The 27476-nt window shown below is 39.1% G+C and overlaps 4 protein-coding genes, 1 long non-coding RNA gene and 1 other non-coding gene across 9 annotated transcripts; 2 read left to right on the top strand and 4 right to left on the bottom strand.

Annotated features, from left to right (window-relative positions):
• Positions 1 to 1881: 1881 nt before the first annotated feature.
• On the top strand, positions 1882 to 8943 carry LOC142949547 (WD40 repeat-containing protein SMU1-like). The gene is made up of 13 exons (XM_076091252.1): positions 1882 to 1907; positions 3171 to 3381; positions 3468 to 3620; positions 3713 to 3833; positions 3916 to 3940; positions 4880 to 5012; positions 5546 to 5665; positions 6019 to 6135; positions 6364 to 6491; positions 7989 to 8115; positions 8222 to 8383; positions 8474 to 8626; positions 8845 to 8943. The coding sequence occupies exons 1-13, from the start codon at positions 1882 to 1884 to the stop codon at positions 8941 to 8943; spliced, it is 1575 nt and encodes a 524-aa protein (XP_075947367.1).
• LOC142949550 (uncharacterized) lies at positions 3990 to 9952 on the bottom strand. The gene is made up of 3 exons (XR_012954045.1): positions 5540 to 9952; positions 5293 to 5445; positions 3990 to 5029 (listed from the first exon to the last, which is right to left on the bottom strand). It is a non-coding gene; the product is annotated as an uncharacterized LOC142949550 (long non-coding RNA).
• Positions 9953 to 11105: 1153 nt separating this feature from the next.
• dnaja1 (DnaJ heat shock protein family (Hsp40) member A1) lies at positions 11106 to 18876 on the bottom strand. The gene is made up of 9 exons (XM_076091253.1): positions 18765 to 18876; positions 17035 to 17186; positions 16447 to 16639; positions 15324 to 15428; positions 14868 to 15095; positions 14669 to 14783; positions 14416 to 14531; positions 13171 to 13271; positions 11106 to 12997 (listed from the first exon to the last, which is right to left on the bottom strand). The coding sequence occupies exons 2-9, from the start codon at positions 17164 to 17166 to the stop codon at positions 12764 to 12766; spliced, it is 1224 nt and encodes a 407-aa protein (XP_075947368.1). The 5' UTR covers positions 17167 to 17186; positions 18765 to 18876; the 3' UTR covers positions 11106 to 12763.
• aptx (aprataxin) lies at positions 18777 to 21985 on the top strand. Of its 4 annotated transcripts, none has more exons than XM_076091256.1 (7): positions 18777 to 19108; positions 19418 to 19464; positions 19708 to 19869; positions 20004 to 20063; positions 20154 to 20380; positions 21297 to 21400; positions 21501 to 21985. In XM_076091256.1, the coding sequence occupies exons 1-7, from the start codon at positions 18979 to 18981 to the stop codon at positions 21653 to 21655; spliced, it is 885 nt and encodes a 294-aa protein (XP_075947371.1). In that variant the 5' UTR covers positions 18777 to 18978; the 3' UTR covers positions 21656 to 21985. The 4 variants fall into 4 exon arrangements, with proteins under 4 accessions (XP_075947371.1, XP_075947370.1, XP_075947373.1 ...); XM_076091255.1 differs by having other exon boundaries at positions 19591 to 19869; XM_076091258.1 differs by lacking the exon at positions 19418 to 19464.
• Positions 21986 to 22463: 478 nt separating this feature from the next.
• trnai-aau (transfer RNA isoleucine (anticodon AAU)) lies at positions 22464 to 22537 on the bottom strand. Its single transcript has one exon. It is a non-coding gene; the product is annotated as a tRNA-Ile (tRNA).
• A 483-nt stretch (positions 22538 to 23020) lies between these two features.
• Positions 23021 to 25529, bottom strand: LOC142950087 (uncharacterized). Its single transcript, XM_076091987.1, has 7 exons — positions 25506 to 25529; positions 24635 to 24688; positions 24486 to 24512; positions 24316 to 24375; positions 24047 to 24088; positions 23873 to 23932; positions 23021 to 23783 (listed from the first exon to the last, which is right to left on the bottom strand). The coding sequence occupies exons 1-7, from the start codon at positions 25527 to 25529 to the stop codon at positions 23262 to 23264; spliced, it is 789 nt and encodes a 262-aa protein (XP_075948102.1). The 3' UTR covers positions 23021 to 23261.
• Between the last annotated feature and the right edge of the window lie 1947 nt (positions 25530 to 27476).

Genomic DNA, 27476 nt, shown 5'->3' with positions numbered 1-27476 from the left:
TAGGTCAATAAAAGTCAAAGTATAGTATGTTTGAAAAATGAAAAAAGTCAAAGTATACTATGTAAAAAAGTCATAGCTCTGTATGTTTTAGAAAGTCAAAATATAGCACGTCGAAGAAATTCATGCAAAAGTCAGTAAAGTATGACGTAAAAATCTAATGTTGAATATGTCGAAATAACTCAAAGTATAACATTGTAAAAAGTCATATTATAGTGATAGTATAGCATGTCCAAAAAGTATTTTAGAAATTCTAATATAGGATGTCCAAAAAAGTCCTTAAAATACATCAATAGCATGTCATAAAACTGTCCAGAAATTGTCATAGTATAGCATGTTTAAAAAGTCATAAAAAGGCATTGTTTAACATTACAACAAATTCCTAGTATAGTATGTCATAAAACTGTCATGAAAATAAGTCATAGTATGCTAAAGAAAGTAAAAGAAAATTAGCATGTTGAAAACAAATCATTAAAAAGTTATAGTATGTCATAGCAAAGACAGCATATATAGTTTGCCATAAACAGTCATAGTACTCTACATCATACAAATGTCATGGCATATTATGACATAATGTCCAAAAACATCTTAGTGTAGTAATAAACATGACATAAAAAGTCAGTTTGTAGTCACAAAAATATTTTTTAAGTCCAAACAGTGCGTTGCAAACAATGTCATAAAAAAGTAGTATAAGTATAATATGTGATAGAAAACACACCAAACCTTTTGTAGAATGCTTTTTATTCAACACAAATAACAATATGAACAACAAAACTGTAAAATAACAATATGTAAAATAATGTAAAATAAAATAATAATCCTTAAAAATCAACACCTTTAATTAAATTTGTACACAACACCAGGAAGGCTACATCGTATGTTTCAGTAACCAAGAGGCTTTTTGGATATAAAGCTGCAAGTAACTAAAGCCATGTTGTCTATACAGCCACGGAAGGAAACAACCTGACCGTCTCCAGCCCGAGTCAAAGCAAGACACATTACAGTCTTGTGTTAATTGTCGTTATTTGTATTTATTCTGTCAACATGTGGGCAATTATACCATGTATATTGCATATGAAATGTAAACTATTGTATTAAGCTTAGGCTAACTGTTAATGGCCTCATATGTATAATCTATTTGTCTACACGTGGGATTTGGCACACAAATGGTTTGACAACAAGGAAGGTTGTTGTGTCGTTTTTCTGATGATCTGACGCCACAGCATAGTGAAGAAACATCTGTCCTGGATTAACGAGGCTCCTGTTTAACAACAGGTTAATTTGCCAGTGTGGGCCCGCAAACAAGAGGCACGCAGATTAAATAAACACTCAGCACTGAAGCGGCAAACATCGTACAACTGATTAACACTCACAACACCCCCTACACCCACAATGTGTAATTACAGGAAGACAGTGGTAATCACCAGGTATGCAGGGCTTGAGTCAAATTAGGCACAGACGCACCCAGCTCTGTATTTGCATACTGATGAGCACTGAGGTGATTTTCCTGTTAGAGGACGTTATTGTTCCCAAAGGCGAGCACGCTCTGAGCCGCGAGGTTCTGTCGGTGGTGCTAATGCTGCTGTCATCGCGGCCGACTGCCGCATCTCTGAACGCAGACGCGTCTGCTGCAACGTGCCCAGAACATCTTTCTTCTATGTATCGACACGCGTCAGGGTGGGAGGGGGTGCGACGCCAAGACTTTGTGTGGCAGCGGCAGTCACAGGGATTGGGACTGCTGCCCCGCCGCAAAATTATATATGAGACACACGAGAAGCACGTGCAGTGGGTGGTCCTCAGCACACCGCTTTCACGTGTCTATAGCGAGCGCCGAGCCCAGCCGTCAGTCCAGCGTGACTCACAACAGCAGGAGACAACATCAGCATGGCTACGGTGATGGAGCCCTCGGAGTAAGTGTCATTTCCTCTTTGGTTTTTGGTAAATAACACGTTTTCAGGGATAGCTTGGTGCTGACAACAGATAAGTAATTATAAGACCACATGTTGCAATGCAAAGAGAAAACATCAGTGTGTCTTGACTGTAGAGAGGCGTGTGGGTTTCTTATGGATACTCAATTGTGCATTACGCATGAAGCTGGAAGGTTGTGTCACTGATATTCATTTGGGGAATTTTTGCTACGATGTTTGCGTCTTTCTAAAAGTTCCCTCTTACAGTAACATGCGACATTACGTGTGTGCCTGATGGTTGATTTAAAGAAATAATAAATAATATCTTTACATTCCTATTTATCTATGACGCTGGTATTATTTATTGTCTGCGTACGGTTTGTGCACCCATGTGGGGTTTGTTGAGTCGGTTGTGGAACCTCCAATCACTGCAACGCTTTCTTTATTAATACACTATTTGTGGTGGTGCAACTACATGTGTCCAATGTCGCACGTGAGACTGCTCAAATGTTCACTTTAAGTCATTTAATCTGTTGTTCTCGCTGATTGTGCTGAGAGAGGCGGGCCGGGCTGTTTTGCAGACATTACACATAGAGTCAGTTTCATCCACATGTGCCTGTTGATTTGATAGGCTCTCCACCCCTGGCAAGGATGTGGGTGTGCTTTTTTATTGGTTAATCATCCTGTGGGGAAAAGTGGGGATGGAGCATTGTTGCCAAAACTGAAACTCATCTTGTGGTGGGTTTTGACATGGGGGGAGTTAGCTTTAAAACTGGCATAGAGGCAGTGCCTGCGTGGTTTTGATTGAGTGACAACAGAGGGGAAATGAGATGCAACAGAGTTGTGTAAATGCTCAGCAGATGGCTCTAAAGTGGGACAACAAAACACACGAAGCAGGTGCTGCTGCTAGTCTTGTTTTGAACGGCTCGCATATTATCTTTTATTTTGAAAGTTGTGCCAGACAATCTACAGCCACACATGTGGCATCTGAAACAAAAACTGCGTGTCAGTTTTCAGTTGATCACCAGTATCGTTAGTGTGTCAGAAGTGATAAACACTGAGATCAAGATTAGCAAGACATCACACACCAACTGCATCACTTCAACAAAGAAGTGGTATGCCCGCTATGCTTGTACACAAACTGCAACTTGTAATTTAACTCTAATGCTTGTATGACTTCACCCCAACACTTCAAAGGTCACTAGGCCTACAGTAGGTAGGATAATCAGTCAGGATGTGGTTGTAACATGAGCTTTTCTTTTCTAGTGTGATCCGCCTAATAATGCAATACCTCAAGGAGAACAACCTCTACCGAACACTGACCACCTTACAGGAGGAAACAACTGTCTCGCTCAACACAGTGGAAAGCATCGACAGCTTCATTGCAGATATAAAGAGCGGCCACTGGGACTCCGTCCTGCTGGCTATCGAGTCCCTCAAGTTGCCCGACAACACACTTATTGACCTTTATGAGCAGGTGAGCTTTTGCGTCGATCAGATGATACTTTTCCCGGCTTGGTTATTTAAGAAGCAGCGTCTGATGAACACCGATCTCTGTATCAGGTTGTAATGGAGCTCATTGAGATGAGGGAGGTGGGAGCCGCTCGCTCACTCCTCACACAAACTGACCCGATGATCATGCTGAAGCAGACGCAGCCAGAGAGGTACATCCATTTGGACAACCTGCTAACATGCTCCTACTTTGACCCCTGTGAGGTAAGACAATAAAGTGTTCTTCTTTTGAACGGCTATATTGACAAGTTCCTAAATAATATTAATAAAGTAACGTCCTTTCCGTCTCACTACAGGCGTACCCGAACGGCAGCAGCAAGGAGAAGCGGCGCAGGGCAATAGCCGAGGAGTTGGTGAGGGAGGTCAGCGTGGTGCCACCTTCTCGCCTCATGGGGCTCCTGGAACAAGTCAGCGTGAGTATAGTGATCAATATCACTCTTCGTACTCACTCTCGTAATTGTGTGAAAATGGCAGGAAAAAAAGGCAAAATTAGCCAAAGAGCAAAAGAAACAGACTCAGTGTACATTTACATAATGGTAATTGATGGAGCACACACTTTAATTACTATTTTATTTGGCAGCTTTTCAGGAAGTTCTGTGAACATTTTGCTCAAGATTTGCAAAGAAACATGACTAACAGCAATCAAATCTGATCAAACAGCAACTACTTCCTAATGAAACACAACATCTGACTTTTTCAAATAAATAATAAGTTGTTTCTTTTCTTTAAATTAACTTAGCTTTTTGCTCATTCAGTCATGAATATTACATTTTACAGAGAAATACTAGAGTTTTAGTGATTATTTGTTTTAAAGGCCCCTTGTAAGAAATGCTAAATTACTTGTGCAGCTGAGGGTCCACGATGCATTTTATATCCTCGGTTTTATATTGTCACCGACACTGTAACAGTAATATTTCAACACTAAGATTGTGACTGTCAAACCTTGCAGTGATTCCAAGAACATCCCTAAGAAATACATCCCACTGATGTTTAACTCAGAGACAGTGGTACAGGTTCCAATGTTGTTTATGCAGGCGTAAGTCAAATATCTGACAGCTTTGTTAGATCCTATGATGCAAGGTACTAATACTAAAACGTATTTACAATTTATAGTGTTTTTAGCTGTAGTCTATAAGATGTTAATGTACTAAATTATAAAGCTGCCATTCGAAATGCAACAGGACGGCTACCAATTAAAAATGTTGATAACATATCAAGAAGTGAGTAAAGTATATTTCAAAAGGATTTATGACTTTATCTCTTTCTTTTGGGTTCATTATTTGCTTTTACATTTTTCAAGCTGCAAGTAGGTACTTTATTTCCGTCATGCATTGCATTATGGGACTAAAAAACAATCAATATTGAATATTCTAATTGGCATTTCTTAATACTCTTGATTTTTCTGAGATCTTGACGTTGACAGAGTAAAATAGTCATAAATACTTATTATGTTTTCTTTTGACTGTTGCACAGTCTATGAGAATACAGCAGTATCCAGATCATCTCTCCCCCGACACGACCATCGACACATCTGGCAACAAGGACAGACAAATGGAGAAAGAGAGCTTTCCAACGCAGCTGTACCGCCACATCAAGGTAGACCACCACCTGTTCTGATTAACAGAGAATTACAAATTCTAGATCATTCCATCCTATATATTTACTATACTGCATACTATACTCTATATCACTAAATAACAGTATTTAGGGAATTGGATATCTGCTTGGTAGTTGTGAGAGTTTACTAATTACATTGTCGTAGTTGTAAACAGTGAATTTACAGTAAAGAAGACTTTTTCTCTTTTTACTGATGTAAACACCCCCCCCCCCCCCCCCCCCCCCACACACACACACACTAACTAATTGCTTTACTCACCTGAAGGCACTTGTCTCAGCCTCTGGCTGTGCTCTCATCACTTGCATGGAGCTGAATTTGCTCGTCCTTGCTTTCTTGTCCTTGTGTGTGAGCGGTCAGTTTATGCAACTTCGCGGCAGCATGGCGTAAAATTTCACGCCTCCCTGAAGCTGCCTGAAAGTAGTTTGTGTTTTATATCTCAGTGCATCTGGATCACAGGCAGCAAAGCAAAAAAGGTGACGCTATTTTCTGTGTGTGTCGTTTCAACCTGCAGTTTGGGCGGCGGTCACATGTGGAGTGTGCCCGTTTCTCTCCTGATGGCAAATACTTAATCACTGGATCGGTGGACGGGTTCATTGAAGTCTGGAACTTTAACACTGGAAAAATTAGTAAGGTAAGTCATGTTTCATATCATGACACTTAAATATATTGAGACTTTTGTTCATTATATTTCATTTCTTTTAGATATTGGAAACTAATGCCTGTTTATGCATTGTAACTGGATATTGACTATAGTGTTTTGGTAGTGTTTGGTGTTAAGACTTAGTCTGTTTATGTGGAATGTATTTGTTCAATGTTGCTCTCTTGGCCAAACAGATATTAAACTGTTACCTGGTTAAATAACAGAACAAACAAATACCAGTTTATATGACAAAATATGATATCTTATCCTGCTATTTATTTAGTTTATTTCATTGATTTATTCTGTTCTGTGTGTGTGCGTGTGTGTTTGCATGAATGAATTAGGATGTAAAGTACCAGGCTCAAGACAGCTTCATGATGATGGATGATGCTGTGCTGTGTATGTGCTTCAGTCAGGATACAGACCTACTGGCCACTGGAGCTCAGAATGGCAAAATAAAGGTTTGTATCTCATAATACCGGCAGTTGATATTATTCTGCATATTTGTCATTGTGAGCAACCGATCATTGTGTCCTCATTGATAAAGTTGTATTGTCAACGCAAAAAAAAAGAAGCAAAATGTTGAAAAATGATGTGGTGCTCTCAGCTGAATTAAAAATGTTTTATTTAAGTGGTAGTCTCACTTCTTCTCTCCCAAAAATGTGTGTGTGTGCGTGTTGTTGGCGTAGGTGTGGAAGATTCAGAGTGGCTTGTGCCTGCGCAGGTTCGAGCATGCCCACAACAAAGGTGTGACCTGTCTGAGCTTCTCCAAGGACAACGACCAGTTCCTCAGTGCCTCCTTTAACCAGACCATCAGGTGGGATGTCTCACAATCCACGTACACTGCAATGACTGATATTCATAGTCAAAACATTACTCATATCAGCTGAACTAGATTTGTAGACTTACACTCGGTGTGGAGGACAGAGAGAGCTTTACAAATGGTAAAAATGACATGACATTGAACTGGACAGTAAACAGTGAGATTAAGGAAAGTCTAATTGATTTGAATAAACAAGTCATTTCAAATATTTAAACAGCTAATTCAATAAATAAAATTTTCTGAATTATCTGAATTCACAAATGATGGACCAAAAGTTTTAAAAGAGAAACAACTATGTCGGGAGCTTTGTTCAATTTCTGGATCCTTCTTGTGGCAAAACGTTGCTTGTCTACTGCAGAAGGAAGGGAGAGCTTTCACTGACACATGAACATGAGTTCAGCTGGAGGCCAGGGAGCTCTTTTTACATCTCACGGAGGATTAGCACAACAAGGCAGAAACAGAAAAGTATTTTTCAAAACTGAATATTGCCATGAAACAAAATGCAATACCACCAAGTTATCTAGTTATAAACTGTCCCATTGTATATTTGTTGAATTTGTATTTCAGCTTAATTCCTGATTCTTGTGAATGGACAGTAGAGGCTCATAATTAAAAACATGTAAGGTCAGTTAAATCATAATGGATCAGATTTATATAGCGCTTTAAAAAAGTTCTCAAAGACGCTTTGCATATTGTGGAATAAAATAAAGAAGAAAACAAGCAGTTAACGCTTTAATGACGAATAATGAGAATAGGAATAAAGAAAATATTCGAATTAAGCGGTGTTGAAGGTTTAATGTGTTTTCAGATTCTGCTATGGTATATGCATCTGTTAATATATTTTTCCTATTTCTCCTTTGTCCAGTTAAGTAATTCAACAAGTAATTCATTTGAAGTGAACTGCTTTTCAAACCTTTGTAAAGCTCTATAATTCCAGCAGTTGAGGCCCGATATGACATGTTGCATGAGTACTACACCTGAAACTAAATATGTTCGGGCAAGGACGTCTGTCTTTCACTTCCCTTCTCTCACACACAGACAAACACACACTGAATCCCCTTCATAGTTGAGGAGTTGAATATCTATTTCTGACTGCTGGGGTGTGTGGGCTGAGCCTCTCTGTCTGAAGCGCATGTGCTGTGTGGGTGTAGCTGAGAGAGACCATGTGCTCAGGCACAAAGCTGCAACGTGTTCCTCCCGTCGCAAATTCCAAGAGATAGGAATTGTTTACATACGCAAAATCATCCTCCCAGAGATGTAGTAAACCAGTGAGCATTAGGCTGTTGTCATGGTTTAGCTAATCTGCACCCAGTCGCTCCACACGGGAGCTAAAAATAACACATTGGCAGCTCAGCAACACGTTTTGTCTGCTCCCAAGAAAACCCACTCTTTAGTTGAATAAACACGGATTTGATAATTAGTCAGAGACGCTGATTTATTTGAGTTAGTATTTTGTTCTCAGTTTTTTTAACATGTCAATGTTATTTTCAGAATTCATGAACTGAGATCAGGCAAGACACTAAAGGAGTTGAACAGCCATACATCATTCGTCAATGATGCATTTTTCACTCAAGATGGATTTCACATCATCAGTGCCTCATCTGATGGCACAGTTAAGGTACAATGAGCAACTTGTATTCATGTCTGTGCTGCGTCAGTACTGTTATGTGGCTAGGAGAGTGTCACTCAGTGGATTTATTTCACATTTTCTTTGCATATTTTAGATTTGGAATACAACATCCTGCCAGTGCATCCACACTTTCAAATCTCTGTCCCGGACCTCAGAAGACCCTGTCAACAATGTGATTCCTCTTCCCCAAAATCCAGAGCACTTTGTGATTTGTAATCACTCCAACACAGTGGTCATCATGAGCATGAACGGTCAGGTGAGAGCTCCCTGACTTATAATCTACACACGATTGTTCATATTTTGGTTACGCTAATACTCACACGGTGAATGTCCTCTTTCTCCTCAGACTGTGAAGACCTTCTGCTCAGAGAGAAAGGAAAAGGCCGATTTTGTGTGCTGCACCCTGTCACCCCGCGGGGAGTGGATTTACTGTGTGGGAGAGGACCTAGTGCTGTACTGCTTCAACTATACGACAGGAAGGCTGCAGAAAACGCTGACCGTAAGCTCCTCTGATAATATTCACTCGTTATCAAAGTCTGTGAGAGGCGTCTGTTCATCCTCTCTGAGCTGCTGATGTTTTGTATCGAGTGGTTTTCCGTCTCACTTGATACTCTGACACTGTGTCACTGTGGCTGTGTAGCAGTCCTAAACAAGGTAACAGTGGGGCTGATGGGAAACAGAGAATGTGTGGTGATCTGTGTTCCTCTGCGCCCACAGGTTCACGAGAAAGATGTAATTGGCATCGCTCACCACCCACATGAGAATCTGATCGCCACCTACAGCGAGGACGGCCTCCTGAGGCTATGGAAACCTTAAACTGTCTCCTGAAGATCCACAGAGCCTTACACATGCTTATAGAGCAATGTATTCACTTAAAGACGATGGAAATGGATACATTAATCATCCGTAATCATCCGTTATTATTCGCCACAACGTCCGTTAAGTAGCGGGTCTGTAGCTTTAGGCCATATCACATGATCTTCATCAGCTGATAGACTTTTCCAGTCGTCATGGAATGGCAGATGTTCAAATTTACAGCAATTTAATTTCTGCTTGTCAACGTTGCCACAAAAGCTGAGGTGCCAAATACATTTTCGACTTCAGAAACATCAGTTTAGAAAGTCCCATGACAATCGGGCAAACAGCATCTGGCGATGACCATCATGTGCTATGGATGAAAGAAGCTGCTCAATGGACCCTGTGGTGAAGTTGTTTCCTCAACTGCTGGTTCCAAAGGTCGATAATAAGCTTGGAACCGCAGATATAAATTAATATTTTTTTAATAAATGGTGATAATTTCTGCCAATCATTTCAAAATATCAACAAGTTCAGGTGCTAGCCAGTGAGAGTGTTTCCTTTGACAATAAGAACAATCTAGAATATCACTAAGAGACTTTTGGGCATATTGTTAAACTAATTTATAAACTCTTAACTGGGTCTTAATCGATATATTTTTACTACGTAGAATTTGTCAGTTATTTATACATTATTTGTTTTATTGATTGATTGAATAATTTGTAAGGTATTTGCTTTATATACATTTGGAGCACTGTTTAGGTCCTCCATACTGTACACACATATACACACACTTCCTCATGGATCCAACTTCACCAGAGCAGTTAGAATCATTTTCATCTCTTCTGTCTTTATTAGACATGAAAATGCATGATGGTGAACTGTTGAGCAAATCTTTTGAATAAAAAAAATGCTTCTTGTTTGGGCATAAACAAACAATATCAGGTATATCATTTGTCAGCTTTTGGTTTATAATAATACTTTTGTAACTTTGATTCAGATGAAATGATTTGTTTTGTCCTCTGTGTTCCCCGCATGCTACCTCAGTGCACTGTCTAAATGTGACTCTAAAATAATTTTAGTATTCCTTAAAAATATGCATGATGACTAATGATAAACCTCAACGGAGCTCCAGTGACACTTCTTTGTATCCTCTGTGTATATAATAAATGTACTGAACGTGTTCATGTGCATCAGTATGCCTTCAAGAAACAGAGCTACTGCCTCGACCAGTATTTATTTGTACTACAGTATTTGGCACTTTGTAGCACGTGTCTGTAATATCATTCATGTATCATTTTTGCAAAACACGTGTTGTCATTACGCTCTATTGTATATTAATTAGTATATAATACTGCCAGTCATGTCAAAAATGATTATCAATAAAATTCAAAAAAGCCTTTACAGTTCCCAATGTTTGTGTGCCATTTAAAATAATAACTCACTGAAGTATCAGATAATGTTCCCCTATATGTAAAAATATTGTAGTTAAAAAAAAAGCCAAATTTAAGTATGAAATCAAAGGCTGGAACCAAAAAATGACTTACATGATTGAATAATCAAATGATTATCAAAATAGTTGTAGTTTTGGGCCAATGTTTTAGAATTGTAGAATTATTTCTTACCCTTAAAGACAACCAATATTATCTAAGATGCAGTTCAGCTATAAAATATATAAATATAGACAGCTATAGACTTAACAAAAAAGCTAGAGTTACTCCAATTAAAAGACAGGAGCGTTGTGGTAGTTTCAAGGTTTTGTTTGTACTGTTAAGCCTCTGCACACCGACACCGGTGTTTTCAATTCTTCTGGCTGGTCAGACCTCTGCTTAGGTTGAAGGAGGGCCAGAGCTTTGATGTGAACTAATTAGGTCACAAATCTTCATCTACCAATAAGAATGATTAAGGCCTAATTTCTCCCGCCCCTAAATTGGTTGAAGAAAGCTCAAACAGGAGACTCAGGAAGATGTCCATCACTCAGTCTGTCCACACCCACACGGTCCAGAGAAGAGGTCTAATCAGCCAGATTAAGTGAAAACACCTGTGTGGGTGTTCAGAGGAAAAACCAAAAGTTGAAACTGTTAAAAGGTCTTTTTTGAAATAACTACTCTTAAATGTTATACATGTCAGTGGGATGTCCTGGAAACAAAACTAAATATCGCTCACAGAAAGTAATACCACAATTGAAAGAGACCATCAAACTGCATTTAATTAGAAAACATGAGCATAACAAGTAGATCATTGGTCCTAACACACACACATACCGTCGTCAGTCAAATTACGAACTTGAAAACACTTATTTGAGTTGAACTTTGAAGTCCAGTTCCCCGGAAATTATGAGTACTCATTAATTTGCATCTGCTTCAACAACTAAAGGAATCTCCCTTCTGGTGAGCATAGTTGTGTTTTACAATATCCAAGGCAAAGTCATCACTGGAAAAAAAACAAAAACCTGCATTATAGCTTCAAGTTAAGTTACAAGGCTTTCAAACAAGCAGACACTTCAGTGAGGTACCAGGTCCCTCCGTAACCTCCTGACTTATTTGGCATTTAAAAGACTTAATTTATTGTGCGCCTACATAAGCAAAAACCCATGAACAAGTTTATCTTTGATTAAAAATTTGTAATTACCAATAGTTAAAAAAAAAAAAAGAAAAAAAAGAAAATCACATAACTGAAATAATCTCAAGAACATTCAATCTTTAAAACAACCTAAAACGATCACTCTCTCTTTGTAAGACTTGGGTGCAACTGGGCACTCGACACTTTAACAAGAGGGAAAACATTTGCCATGAAGACATTATGGACCCGTTAGCAGGTTTATTAACAAGTTATCCGAGATATCTTTTCACCAAGTGAAAGCCCCAAATCAGTTATGTTAAAATACCCATTCTGAAGTTGAGTTATCCAGATAACCTGCTTCTTGGAAACACCCCTGATCTGATATTTCAAAATAAAGTGACTTCTTACTCATCTTTGACCTAATACCTACCCCTGCCAGTAATATGCAGTCATATTTGGCTCATATCAAACTGTGTTGTTTATACATACAAGATGTTCTACTTTACACGATAGGTTTCCAAAAAGTGTGGCATCACCAGAGAACTGATTGCAGCTCAAAAATATTAAACCAAACTTAAATATCAGCTTGAAAAATCGACATTAGTGGCGTGAACCTAAATGCTGCCATGCTTGAGTCATGATCACCTTAAATTACTACCAACTCACGTCTTCTTGCCACATTTTTTAAGATCATTAAGAAATGTCTAGAAAATAGCCCTTGAAAGGGTAAAACAGCATAAACGTTCAACTCAATGCACATCCACCTCCACCTCCATCTGAGGATTGGGTCTTTACACACACACACACACAACGGATTGAACAAGTCATCAACAAGTGGTTTACAACAACTGATTTAGTAACACTATAAAAAAAGGTTATGTTCATCTTAATATTGGCATCCGTTTTTAGTGTAAATGCATAAAAAGCAGGCAGTCTTTGTTCAGACAAAAGTTTTTTCTGAAGCCTCCGATACCCCTCGTCTCTAATCACAGTGTGATTGAAAAAGAGTTAAAATAAAAGAAAGAAAAAAAAAGGTCCAAGAGATGAAGAGAAGCCCATTCACCCAGAAGATGTATCCTGGAACTATGATATTCTACTCCATCCAGAGAGTAGTAGAATAATAAATCAACAGGGTGTTGGGACACTGTTTTCTGATTGAGATTGAAAGAAAACTTTGAAAAACAACAGTTAAATAAAAAGTGCACTAAATTCCAAAAAAAGGTGCTTTACTTTAGAGATGAGGGGAGGGCTTCTGGATTAAGAACGGGCCAGTTGTTACTTAAGACGTCTGGCACTGAACACCGCCGGGGCTGGCATAGTCGTCTTCCTCCATGTAGTAGTACTGCTGGTTGTTTCTTTTCCTGTTGTCCAGGTCACAGTCCTCCAGGTCAGCGTAGATGTAGAGGTCGTCATCCATGCTCTCTGGCTGCTCTGGATCCAGCTTTTCTGGGAGGTAGCGCTCCAGCATCTTCAGCTTGTCCTCAGAAAGGAAGTTGGCTTGTGGGAACACCACCTAAAAAGGAGACGAGCATAAAATATTTTACTACAACAACCGTGTTTAGCCTCAGTGGTTTAATATTGTGATGATCTGTACAACACTTCCTTTGTTTTTGGTTTGTTGGTATTTTAAAAAGACGAAAAGAAGCAAACTGATTAACAAAACGTGGATATGGGAAAAGTCCTTACCGAGAAGTGAATAATAAGGCGGCCCTTCTCAAAGGGTCTGCGATACATGGGCATCCCTTCAGTCAAGACGCACTTCGTGTCTCCAGGCTTGATCAATTCCCCTGTGATTAAATCAAATTGGGCCACATTAGTCATGAAAAAAACCTAACATAAAACATAAAAACTATATTTTACGTTCTCTTGTCATCTTTAACCATCTTGCCAATATGTGATGAATGCATAGAGGCTTGATGAAAATAAAGTTTATTTTTAGTAGATCTGTAGGTAAACATCGGGTGTTCTACATTGTCTGACGAATACGAGTTTAGCACCTACGAATAAATAAATAAGTACAGGTCGTTTTTCTCTGGTGTTATGGCTGGATGTGTTCCCCAGGCCGTTGTCCCTTTTCCCGCTCTAGTAGCTCTGCCCAAGTGTGCTGCATTGCTTAACGAGGTGCACCTGGCCTGGGATGGAGGCGATTAAAAGCTCCCGTGCCAGCAGCAGAAGAAGAATAAGGTCACAGCCGTAGGGACTGCTGGTTATGTTGCCTCTCAGCCTACGATTTTGTATTGTCCCGTTTCTATGTTTTCCTACTTAATAAATTCCATGGATTTGATTGTTTTAAAGGCGTTTTCTTTGGTAGATTAATTTGGTGGAATGCTGTTTATCCCAAATGGAGGCCCAAGGGTGGGGTGAGCACTGGTTATGAAGTCTAGCCCAAATACTGCTGCCAAACACACACTTGTATTAATAAAAATAAAACAAAAATGTTTGTAGAAATCCAATTCATGTAAATAATTTGTAATTTGAGGCACTGGATGCATCGTGTGGTTGAAACACACCAGACCCCCATTCTAAGATAGTTTACCAGCACATCAGTGCGACGGTCTTTAAAAGAACTATTAGCATAAAGGGTGTAATTCAACAATACAGTGAGTGTCTATACAGTGAAGTGGAGTGCACAGCAATGAACACTTGTAAAAAACACTCTACAAACGCACTCAGGACTCGGCAGTGTTCATTCAGCTGCATTTTTCTGTGTGAATGGTAAAGGGGTAGCGTGAACGACTGATGTCTGTCAGATTAACCAGCACTGCAAGCTGTTATAAAAAAAACACTGAAGTATAAAACAATTCCTGTCCTGTGTTTGTTGACTAGGATGTGCCGGTGCAAATATCTGAAAACGGATCCTTTTTTTCCCTTTCAAATACCTAAACTTGACATTCAGTGAGGCGTAGCTGTGCATTTAGCGGTTTGGTTCACCTGGACGTGAGGTGATGAGCAGTGTTCTGTTGTCCAGTGTCTGAACAGGTTTCTTGAAACCACATAAAGCCTCAACCAGCTGCAACTCCATGGACATGACCAGGTCCTCTCCTTTCCTAATGACAGCAAGATGAGAATAAACAAAACAAACAGGTGAGCAGAATTATATAAATACTGTATATACCATCTATACAAGATCACTATCATCACTGCATCAGGAACAAAAGACAGCTGATGACAGACGATGTATTACCTGGTGAAACATGAATGTTCCCGCTGGTCCAGGACAATGATGATGTCACCTGGCTCGATTCCTGGCTCCTGGTCTCCCTCTCCATGGAAAACGATCTTCTGGCCATCTCTCATTCCTGTGGCAGTGAAGTGACGAAGTGATGTACCATTTGTTTTCCCTCCTCAGACAAGCTACAGATAGATTTAGGATAAACTCTCACCTTTGTCAATGTGGACCTCCAAAATCTTCTTCTGGCGCAGGATCTTTCGACCTCCGCATGCTTTGCAGCGGTCCTTGTGGTTGATTCTCTGTCCTTGGCCCTGACAGCTGTGGCACACTGTAGACACCTGCTGCACCATACCTGGCACGAGTTGGTGCATGCGGACCTGCATGCCCGTGCCGTGGCAGGACATGCACATCTGTGCAGCTCCTTTTCTACTCCCACGACCTGCCGAGAAAAATAAACTGTCAGCACACAGGAACACAAAAGATGAAGTCTTTGTTTTAGGTTTGGTGGATTATATAAACTGCGGGGACCTGGTGATCGAGGACTGGATTACATTTACAAGAATGATGTGTTTTGTTGTTGGACAAAGAGCCTTTTCATGGCCTGCTTGGATCAGCGTGTGCTGAAAATCATTCTTGGTAAACTTAACAACTCCAGTGACCGACGTACCTTCACATCGCTCACAAATCGTATTCTTCTGGAGAGCAAGTTTCCGTGTAGCTCCATTATAAAGATCTTCCAGCGTCACCGTTATCTGATGAACAATGTTCTTCCCTGGGGCAGACAAATCAGAGGTTTCAGCAACACGGTTTCTTGGAATAAAGTCGGCAACTGATTAGATTTCAGCAACACACTCCTTTCATCACTTTCCTTTCATATGACATACTGTGCATGTTTACATAAACAAGCCTTTTTCTGCTACCGACCGCAAATTACAGCATCATCACAAGACTGCACAAAGAATGTGAACGAGAGACAGCTGTGATGGGAGATGACACTGGGCTTTAGATGGGGATCAGCTGTGTGTTTACTTCTCTATTTGAGGCTATCAGCCAAACCCTATGGTCACAAATTAAGATAATAAGTTAAGACGTATGTAATATTTGACAGCCCTGTGTTTTGGCTATAATAAAATGGAATGTGGAGGAGATTCTTGAGAGCAATAAGATGTTTTGTTTTGTTCCCTTTAAACTAAATCCTGCAGGGAGAAAATGAAAACAGGATAAAGTCATGTGTGCTGCCGACTGATACAGAATCTTTGAGTCCAATACAAATATTGATATTTGAGGGTTGAAGAATAATGTTTAATGATCTGCCAATATAAATGTTCTTTACATAAATGTCCTTTTTGGATAAGGTCCCCTTCATTTTGTTTTTTAACAATTGCAAACAGGAAATGTAGTGGACAGCACGATTTACAGTTGAAAAATAAACTACAGACTTTGGCATTTCTGTACTTCAAGTTCTTGTCATACATCGTGTGACATTTACACCAATACTGACATCGACAATGACCTAATTGGCTGCTTATCTTGGTCTTAGTAAATGCAATATTTTGTAGTTTGGACTATTGATCGGATAAAACAAGCGGACACAAGTCACGGATTAATCAATAGTTAAAATAATCAGTAGTGTCAGACAACTTAGTATTCAATACTGTAACTCCCTCCTCCCCAATACAACTGCCTCTGGCTCAGAAGATGCATTGTATCGCTTTACACAATTCAATCAGACCTCAAAACTGTTAAAACAGAAATACAGCTCAGTGATTGTTTCTTCAATATTTCCGTACCTTTTCGCTCTCTGTGCATCCGGCTACCTCCCCCGAAAAACAAGTCAAAGATGTCCATGGGCGACGCAAAGCTCCCCCCACCGCCACCACCACCGGTGCCTCCTTCCTTTATCGCCTTTTCACCTCCCCGGTCATAAACCTCTCTCTTCTTGGCATCTGACAAAACCTCATATGCCTGTGAGATCTGCTTGAACTACGAAGCAAAGCAACAAAATGACATACAGACTTCTTAGAAGAGGGTAAAAAATAAACATTTCTGGCAACATACAGCTGCTTAAAAAAGGTATTCAGCTCTTTGGCATTGTATGCAAAATAATAACTGAGGTCTTCAAATATTACTTTTGTTTGGCCTTGGCATATGCCACAATAACATTTTGATAAATCTACCAAACCATCAAACATAGATGTAACAAAAACTACACACTATTACATTTGTTTATATCTAAAAACCCAGTAGATTTGACATCTATTCATAAAAAGATTAAGACTGTTATGAGGATATTTCCATTACTAATTCATATGCAAGGAAAATTACTTGAATACAAATTAAAGCTGCCAATGTTTCTGAGTGCAAAAACAGGTACTTACTTTCTCTCCTTCAGTGGGATTCTTGTCGGGGTGATATTTCAACGCTAGTTTACGATAGGCCCGTTTCAGTTCGTCGGGAGTAGCGTTAGGTTTCACACCTAATGTATCATAGAAGCCCGTTTCCTTGACCATGTTTGTCTTTGGTGGATAACCTTAAAAAAAAGTAAAAAGAAAGGTGAAACATGAGCAGTATTTCAATCTCCAGTAACCTACCAATGTTCTGTATCTGAACTGAAAGCTTAACAACTTGGTGAGAAAGTAAAAATCTGAACTACGTCATTGTGACAAAAGGAAAGAGAAACCTTTAACACTATCATCATGATGTCTGTGAGAGAGGCCGTTATGTTGGTGGTGGAGGAAATGTTCGGCATGGGGCCACATGTTCAGCTTTAAAAAGGATAGATTTGGATCTGCTTTTTTTTAACGTTACTGACAAAATATTTAGTAGGAATTTCTTTATATTCTGTCTCCCTTGGTGGACAAAAACATTTGAAATATCTTAAACATAACACAATCATTAAATATGGCCTCAAAAAGTATCATTCAGTTGAATCATCATCTCTTGTTGAAAGACGGTTGTAGCAGCATTAAGCTGTAATCTTGGTGTTCACCAACAATTAAGTATATGCTTATGGTATGCTTGTATGAACATTTGTATTGCACTCAACGTCAAAGTCTCACTTTTCAGGGTTTACAGTACTCCCCTGTACACTGCTCACCTATGCATAGACGTAAAATGACACCATGTGAATGTTTCTCAGGTGTGTTAAGATTTTATAGTGCTGCTTATTATTCATCGCCAGAAATCAGGCCGTGATGAGGGTCACGTGTTCTGTGTAGTGTAGGTTAACACTCCCATGTCATTTAGACACACCCATATATAACTAATGCAGTGTAGTCTAACAGCCAAATCCACAATCACGACAGTTGTAGATATTATTTTGTTATGGATCTGTTTTAATATACCCTAATGGATATACAGGGGTGGACAAAACAGGTTCTCAGTGTAACACAATGCAACAGCAACACAACCTGTGTCTAAAATGACCATCACGTTGACGCAATACCTCTCTAAAACAGCTGGGTATACCAAATAAACATGCTTATAAATGAATTAGTGAGAATTAGTGAATGATCCTAACAAAGTGGTAGTTGTTTCTCTTTCCATTTTGACAGTGAGCAATGCTATTTAACTATAGTATCGATTAACAGTAGCATTGTGTAATGTGGATAATAATTGATTGTAAATACATATTCTTTATCTTGCTCTATATTTGGACCATGAACCTGACATGAAACGTAGCTATTACGAGGTAGAGAGAAGGAAAGGAAAACAACAAAAGAGGATCAAATAAAAGGTACTTTTTACACGTCATGCTTGTTTTCACGAACGTTACTCGTGTTAGCTAAATGTTTCCTCAGATCAGGGGAGGTTGAACCACTAACTACCGTTATGTGACCACCACAGGTATATTTTTGGTTGACACGAGTATTAGTGAATTGAAGCTTATATATTAGCAACTACCTGTTACCCTGTTTATGATGAAGGCGACACGGTTTCATACCTGTGAGGCCCTTCTGACTTTAGCTAGCGTTACTTAACCTCGCACAAGAGAGCCTGGCTAATGCTAACATGCTAACTCTATACTGTTTTTCTCACGAGTATCACAGTAATTACACGTGACACTGGTGTAAATAAAACATTTAGTCACAGTTAATATTTTCCCAACCTTGTATGAAACAGTAGTTTGATCCTCACAACCTCAGTTCACAGAGACTCTTCCAGAAGCTTCTCTTCCAACCCGCCTCTACAAAAAAAATCTGATTAAGTGACGTCAGTTTCCTGCGACGAGGCGACTCACCAAAACAAAGCGTGGGGCTGCAACAGTTTTGCAACTCTGTAAAAAAAAAAAAAAAAATAGCTAGCTAACATAACATGATAAAATGCCAATATGCTGGCTTATCAGTGAGGCGGATCGTCATAAACCCATCCGACTGCCACACCAACAGACAGTTGTCCTGGGTCGAGGTCCTGAGACGACTATTAAAGACAAAAAATGCTCTCGACAGCAAGGTAATATAACAATGTTAAATATTTTTTGATTTTAGGGAATTAAAACGTTGCATTGCAACTATAGAATCCTCTGTTTAGAAAAATGGATTAATGCCGTATCTGTCTTTAGGGGATACAATTTGAATTGGTCTAAATTACTTATTCCCCTTGTAGTTTATTTTGTTGTGTAGAATATTGTTTAAATAATTGTCATGGACTATATATTTGTTATATATATATATATATATATATATATATATTTATTTTTCATATCTCAATAGGTTTAAAAACAAACTTTAATCGGTGCAAATGTTATCCCCTCTCAACCAGTTGAATTGAAAGCAGAGTGCAACAAAGGTTATGTCAAAGTTAAACAGGTAAGGAACATTGATTTTGTAAGAGTGGAACACATTAGAAAGAAGTTGTTCTGCTGAGTTTTGTTAATTACTTAAAATACAATTTCTTTATCATTCTGTGTCTCATTTCCTGTCTTTGTTTCAAAGCTGGGCTTGAATCCCACCTCCGTAGATTCTGCGGTGGTGGGGAAGGACAATGTGGTCAAAATGAAGGCTGAACAGCAGCTTCATATTGTCAACCAGCTCTACCCATACACTGTACAGTTCAAGGAGGATCCCACCGGGGACCACGGCGGCATCAAAAGACCACAAGAGCCGTCTTCAGAGGACCCAGAGAGCCGCAGAGAGGATCCGAGTGTGAAAGCAGCCAAACAGACACAAAAGCTCTCTGTGTCAGTCAGCCACGGAGAAGCCACAAACACCAGTGTAAGAGAAGGAAGAAAGTGTGTGCACACTTCTGTCAAATATAGTTTTCAAGATGTTCACATGTTTTTCTATTATATGGATTTTCTATAAAGCCAGTATGTTGCATTACATATTTTACCTTTAATTTGTTGTAGGAAGGTTTTGGGCATTGGAGCCAAGGTCTGAAGACCTCAATGCAAGACCCAAAGATGCAGGTAGCTGTTTACAGTTAGTGTGATGCTGAGTGATCTGGATCGCAGCTGGATTTGTTACTGATAAAAAAAACATTGTCTGCTTTTCTCTAGGTATACAAGGATGACAAGGTAGTGGTTATCAAAGATAAATACCCCAAAGCTCGCTACCACTGGCTGGTCCTCCCGTGGCAGACCATTTCCAGCCTGAAGGCCTTAAGTGAGGAGCACTGCGACCTGGTGAAACACATGCAGCAAGTAGCTGACCAGATGGTTCAGCAGTGCCCAGATGCTAGCTCGCTACGTTTCCGTACAGGGTACCATGCCATCCCCAGTATGAGGTAAGTAATCACTGTTTGAATGGTGCCGTTAAATTGAAAGACCGTTTTGGTGTTTCAGCCTTTAATGCAAATACTGTATATTTTACACTACTGTCGGCTATTTTTCTAAAGCATACCATAGGTTTTTAAATCGATTAACGTATTTCCCCTCATCATAGACAACAACTGATTTCAGTTAAACCTGGTACAGTACAGTTTTTCTGTAACAAGAAGCTGCCGTTAATTGAAACTTAAGCATTCATCATTTTCCACCTTTCACTTACATCTTTACCTTTCTCGTATTAATTTCTGTCTTTTCCTTTTTACACGGTTTCTGTCCTTTTTTAAATTTGTGTTACAATGTTTTATTCCCTGCTTTGTGTATGAAATTTGCTTTACCAATACACTTGCCTCTCTCTTACTGACATAGTAGCATACAGCCAAAGCAAATCACATACTGAAGCATTAGAGGCAATTTAAAAAGAGTTTCTTATTTCTATTCAGAGCTCAACTCCTCTTTATCCGTTTTTGTGTAGTGTGTTGAGACTTTGATCTTTACACTTTACTACCACTAAGTGGGAGGAGTTATAAGCTTAATGAAAAAAAGAGAAAATACAGTGATTGGGAAAAAACATTCCATAACTACTTTTCTTTCTTGATTGGAAACATAACCTGAAAGTAAATGCCACAAAAGTGCTCAAAGTATGTTGTGCAACATCGTAAGATTGCTTTGTCTCACATACTTTCGACTGAATTTAGAGGCCTTGCATTGATTGTGTGCATATAAGCCAATCACCCAAATACATCAGTCTAAAACACTTTGAAAAAGGTATTAAAAGCATTGGTATGGTGTTTTTTGGAGGAGGAGGATGATCAGCACGTAATCAATGTAGACACGTCAAAATATAACACATTTTGTCTAAATTCTCTTTTACAGTCATGTACACCTCCATGTGATCAGCCAAGACTTTGACTCTCCTTGTTTAAAGAACAAAAAGCACTGGAACTCATTTACGACTGACTATTTCATGGAGTCTCGTGGTGAGAACAAATTACATGTTGTTCACTTTATGTCCCACATTGTGGCCATTACTGCACAGTGTTTAAACAATTTTTTTTTTACCCTTTTTGTTATCTGCAGATGTCATTCAGATGCTTGAAACAAATGGAAGAGTCAATGTGAAAGAAGGAACCAGCGAGTTGTTAAAACTACCTCTCCGCTGTCACATGTGTCGCAAAGATATTCCCACTATACCAGCTCTGAAGGAGCACCTAAAGTCTCACTTTCCCAGCTAAGAAGGTGACCGCAAAGGGAATACATGCCTCAGATGTTTCTACATAGGACTGAAGTGTGTTACTATTTTTGCCTGGCAATTCTGATTCATTGTTTAAAAAAAAAAGTCATTATGTGACGGGAACACAATGTCATGGCTGCAGTTGCATTTTCAACTTGTTATTTTTTCAGTAGGTTTAAGAAGAGAGTCATTGTGAAGATGCATTTAATTTATGTGTGTTTTCATCAGTTGTTTTCCAAATTTCTGGACTGGGAAATCCCATATTATTGCAAATATTATTCCCACAGTCCACATGTTAAAATGTTTTATTAAATGTTTTCTAAAAACTGAATACTGGATTCTTGAATTTTAAATTGCCCTTCCCTGATAGCGCAACCCCTGTGTTTGCTTAGAGTTTGACGTTTTGGGGAGCTCTGTCATGTAGCTAGACTACTGCATTGATATAACATTTTTAAAATTACGCTTTGTTTGCATGTGTACAGAAAAGACAATGAACATGCTTTCAGCCAACAGTACACCCAGTCTAGCTGTCTTGGTGGGAAACAGACTGTTTTGTGTGTCACAATAAGTTAAACATCAATGAGGGTTTGCAGGGTTTTTCAGAGCAATGACACTCCAGCTTGATGTGTTAATTTTGTCGCCATCAAGTGTCAGCCTTTATATAGGCAGGGCTATACGCAACTAAAAGCTTTGAGGTTTGACCTTCTATATCTTAATGTTGCGTGAAGAATGAAATGACGTTGTCATATTAGATTATTTAGTTTTACTATAAAAAAAATGTCACCTGGAAAAAAAAAAAAAAAAGTCAGTGGCCAGTACGGGGATCGAACCCGCGACCTTGGCGTTATTAGCACCACGCTCTAACCAACTGAGCTAACCGGCCATGGTGCAAATGTGAAAATAAAAGAATATCAACCTAATCTCCAGATTATGCGTATCAATGCTCTTTCAACATTTTAGATAGATAGATATATATATACTTTATTCATCCCCAGAGGGAAATTTGTATATTACAGCAGCAAAGAGTAACAGAGTAAAAATATATTTTAAGGCTCAATAATAGTAGCACCTTCGTGGTGCAACTAACATGGCTTTATTAGCTAGATAACGTTAATTGTAAGCTACAACAATGTAACGTTAGCATTTGGTGGAAAAATATTTTTTTTATTTAAAAGAGCTAACTATGGCCACAGTTTGTCTCATACAAATCATATTTTAGAGGCTGTTCTTAACCTGCAGAATGACGTAGAATACATTGGGGTATAACGTTAAATATTTCCTCTATTATAGTATCTAATAATTTTGTTTCCAAAACTGCCCTTATCTGATTGATAAGCCTATATAAAAACATGCAAGGACCCATATCATGGTTATTATTTGTTTATTATCATCAAAACAGTCAAAGTAAATGCTTCGGCTACATCATCGTCACAATAGTAATCACATATACAAAAATCAATCAGTTGCAGTTAAAATTGTAATGCCAAAATCAACATTCAGAAGCAATGGGCAAGAGTAAAATGCGTCCTCCTGAAGTCTTCAGGCAGGTCATTTAATGGTACAGTAGTTCGTAGTGGAAAAATATAGAGCTGCACAACTGCATGTCATCATCTCCTTAGACTTAACTCCCTTTCATCCTCATCTGGCACCATCAGAGAGTCCACTGAGTAATGAGCATCGTCTCCTATATCCTGGAACAAATACTCTTCACTCTCACAGCTCTGGGTTCCATTCACACAGTCTCTGGTTTTGATTTGCCCTAGCTCGGCGCTGTCACTGGCATTACTATCCTCCTCGCTCTTGCTGGCATCACTGCTGTCACTGCTGTCACTGCTGTCACTGGTCTCACTGGTCTCGTTGCTTTCACTGCTGGTGCTCTCACTGCTGTCATTGGTGATGACAATAGTACTTTCGCTGGTGTCTGCACTGTTGCTGGCGGTGTCACTGCTGTCAGTGGGATTCTCCACCAGCGGTAGGTTTGTGTTGGTCCCCTGTCTGGCAGTGGTGCTAGTGGAGGTATGAGTGGGCTGTTTCTCAGTCAGTTGATCTGATTGACCCTTTACCTCTGTGCTGCTATTGTCCTCTGCACTCAGGAATTGGGTGATGCTTGCGAACACTTGAACCCAACTCTGATTTAGGGAATGGGCAGATCATAGTGTTACTCAACTTGAATCAGCAAAATCAAGACATTGTGTAAAATAAAAAATGTTACACACACCTTTCGAATGTTTTCCTCACTGCCCATGCTATTATCTCTGGTTTCAGCCATGGAGTCTGTCTGTGGAAATACAGTGGATATGAGCTAAACGGAGACCAGAAGGATGAAGTGCCATACAATAACAATTGACCAACATACTAGGTTTGACAAAATACTTGATTTAGTTAGTCTTACCACATCATCCTCATCGGATAGACTGTTACTCTCCTCTGAAGTCTGTTTGTGGAACAGAAACATACAGTTTTAGGAAATAATGCATTTATTTCCAAAATGGAGAGTGCCGTGTTTCTTCTGACACTTTGTTTATTATAACAGTTATACTACATCCACAACTTTTAATATATTTAATATGATGAATATCAGGATATAAACCCATCAATAACATGCTTAATGTAGTTTAGTGATAACAATAAGGTAAAAACAAAAGTGATAATACAACCCACCTTGTCCTCTGATGTGGATTCTGATGATTCTGATTCTGATTCAGACTCTGAACTCTGACTCTGAAAAGATATCCAGTATACAAGGTGAATTCAGACACATTTACAGAATGTCTTGAGTAATCTAAATGTTTAGATCCCAAGCAGAAGATTGACAAATCAAAATAACTTACTTGACTTGAGGTATTTTCTTCAGAGCTCTGCAACAGAAATAGGAATACACCCATTAAGGTTAAAATGAGGAAGCAAAAGCGATGCACAAAGTCGTCGGCATCCGAAAAAAAAGAATTTTCCTCTTTACTGTAATAAATGTATGCATTACCTGAAGCTCTGAGGTGCCATTTTCCGGTGATTGTGAAACAGACAAACTTTCAGTCTGGAAAAGAAAAACACATTAACCGCATGCCACAATATATTTAATTATACCTTATAACTGCAACACCAGCAATCATCACAATCAAGCTATTGCTGCAGATGGGTCCAGACATACAGTATAGTAAACAATAGTGTCTGAAAGGGGAATTGTCCTGAGGTCTGGAGAATTTTCAAGTAACCGCACCTATTGTTAGGTTTTCCGCTGACTGTGTGAGAGGAGCACAACCGTCAAATGATGAATGTGTAAACAGTGTTGAGTTCCTGCGCTGGAACACCGAGAGTTAAATGCTTTAAGAGGGGACTGATTTCAGATAGCACCCACCGAGTTTGAGTCGAGCTCATTTGATTCCAAAATGGCATTGAAGGAAATCTTTTGGAGAAAAATAAATGACAGGTCATATTTAACAGGATAGTAGTTTCTTGATGTGCAGAAGATGGATCTATTTATGAAGTGACGTGACTTAGACCCTCTAACATGCTTCTTAAAACCGCTGAGCCTTCCTGCTTTGCTGGCATATAGACATTCTTACTGTGGGAGAAAAATGCTCACACTGAAACTTGTGCTATTATGTTTGCAACTTGAAGAGTCAATGACAGTATTAATTAAATGTATGAAAATGCACAACACAGAACCTGATGCTGTTCAAGTTGGAAACTCTACTTTCTTGTTAATTTGACATGATGTACAATAAGCATATTATATGAATGTAGAAGTATCTGTAGTAGCATGCAGGTATTTCAGAAAATGTGCTAAATGTGTGTTAAATTGCATGTTTACATTGAAAAGCGAAGTCTTCACTGTTGTTTTTCATACTTACTGGGTTGGCAAAAACTGCTCCCATCAGGCAAAACATTATTATATTGACCATCATTCTGTAACAGACATACAGCATGTGATTAATATTGTTACTGATTTGATTTAATTCAATTTAAAATACTCTTACTGCATACATTCCTCAAGGGAAATTTGTGGAAAACTTGCAATCATAAAAACACAAAATCACAAAAAACTTATTAGAGTTAAGAGCATCTCTGTTGCTTTTGCACTTAAACTGCAGAAACAGAAACTTGTTTAAAACAATACAACAATTAAACTTTGGAATAATGTCAACCAATAGTGACAAATCAGCAACAGTTATCATGTAGTTAGGTTATAATGTCAATATTTTACCTTTTTGTCCGTTATATTCAGAGCTGGTGTGAGAAATGTCCTGTTCAGTCTATGTAGCAGCAAACAGGAGTGCCTATACTGAGCCACGTATGGAAAGCTGGCGGTTGAGGCAGTAAAAGCACGCTGTGTGGATATGCTGTAGAACGCTCCAAGGACAACGGCATATAAGTAACCTTAATTAAAACGATTGCATCACTTCCTTCCGGTTGTCTCTCAACTCTTGGCACGCGTAGGTGTACTTGTTTCCGGAGAGCAGGCTCAAAACAACATTCACACTAGCACAATTATGGGCACACACACACACACACACACACACACACACACACGCACACACACACACACACACACGCACACACACCACAAATACACACACACAATTGTTTCATTCAGCCACTGCATGTCCTCCACCCTCTCTCAAGTCTTCAGTGAAATATAGTTTAGCATACTTAACCATAGGGTTTGTGGCCGGTTGAGAAAACAAGCTCACCCACTCAGAGGGGAAAGGAGGGCCAGACGGGGTCACGCTCGTTTCCGGTGAAGAGGATGTTTTTTATTTTCTTTACTAGACTACCAACAGTTAAATAATAAAATCATTAGATATAAGGAGCAGGTGAGAGGTAGTGCTTTGCTCAAGGGTATAGATTCAAAATACTTTAAAAAAAGACAACAATGTAAACATGAGGCTAAATACACTAATGTTACTTTTTATTGTAAAAACAACCATGTTTTATTACCCATTGTCCTCATGATGTTATTGTAAATGTGTCTTGTTCTTGGAAATAGGGCATGCACAGTAGAAAGCCTAAATAAAGACTTGTATATTTCCTCCCTGATGCTCATAATTGTTTCCTGGATATCCATATATGGTCAGGCCTAAAATAAAATTACAGAATTCCTTGTTTAACCTCACTTTGGATTTTAACCGTGCAACAGAAACATGTAATTAGACTGGATGTTCACCAGTCTGGAGCTGTTTGCTAAAAAGCCGCACAGCTACCAGTTGTTGTAAGGTCCTGCTTTAGAAAAGGGGAGGAGTGGGGAGAGGATGATTGACGCTTGTTGTGGCACACAAACCAGCAGTCAACAGTGTCTGCCCTCAGCCCTCAGGGTACTTAAGTTTTTACGATGTGTTGACCCTTTCAGCCAGGCATCTAGGTTATCGATTTTTTTTATATGACTGGAGATTCACAGAAGATCAGACTAGTAACAGAGCAGAGATACTAAAATCTGAAAGTGATGCAGGTTTCTGTTGCTCCCTGGTGTTTAATGAGCAGCAGCTGGGCCAATTATGGCTCATTAGTTTACTTAAGCTACTACTTCAAGGACTGAATAAAGTGTCTCGCTCTCAGCAGTGGTTGAATGTTGCTAAGTATAACAACTCAATAGGATTTTGAGGTACTTTATTTGACATGTATCCATTTTATGCTACGTTATACTTCTACTCCACAATATCTCATCGGAAAACTATGTAATTCTTACTCCACTACTTTTATTTGCTTTAGTTCCGCGTTGCTTTGCAGATTCATAAGATTTAAAGGTGCAGTGTGTAGGGATTTGAGGCATCTAGCGTTGAGGTTGCAACCAACTGAAACTTCTCCCATGTGCCAAGCGTGTAGGA

The sequence above is a fragment of the Anarhichas minor genome, unplaced genomic scaffold (genome assembly GCF_050575085.1).
Source record: "Anarhichas minor isolate MPS153535 unplaced genomic scaffold, ASM5057508v1 ptg000014l, whole genome shotgun sequence".
Taxonomy (NCBI): Eukaryota; Metazoa; Chordata; class Actinopteri; order Perciformes; family Anarhichadidae; genus Anarhichas; species Anarhichas minor.
The sequence above is the reverse complement of the archived record's forward strand: the minus strand, read 5'-3'. Positions and strand labels throughout refer to the sequence as shown.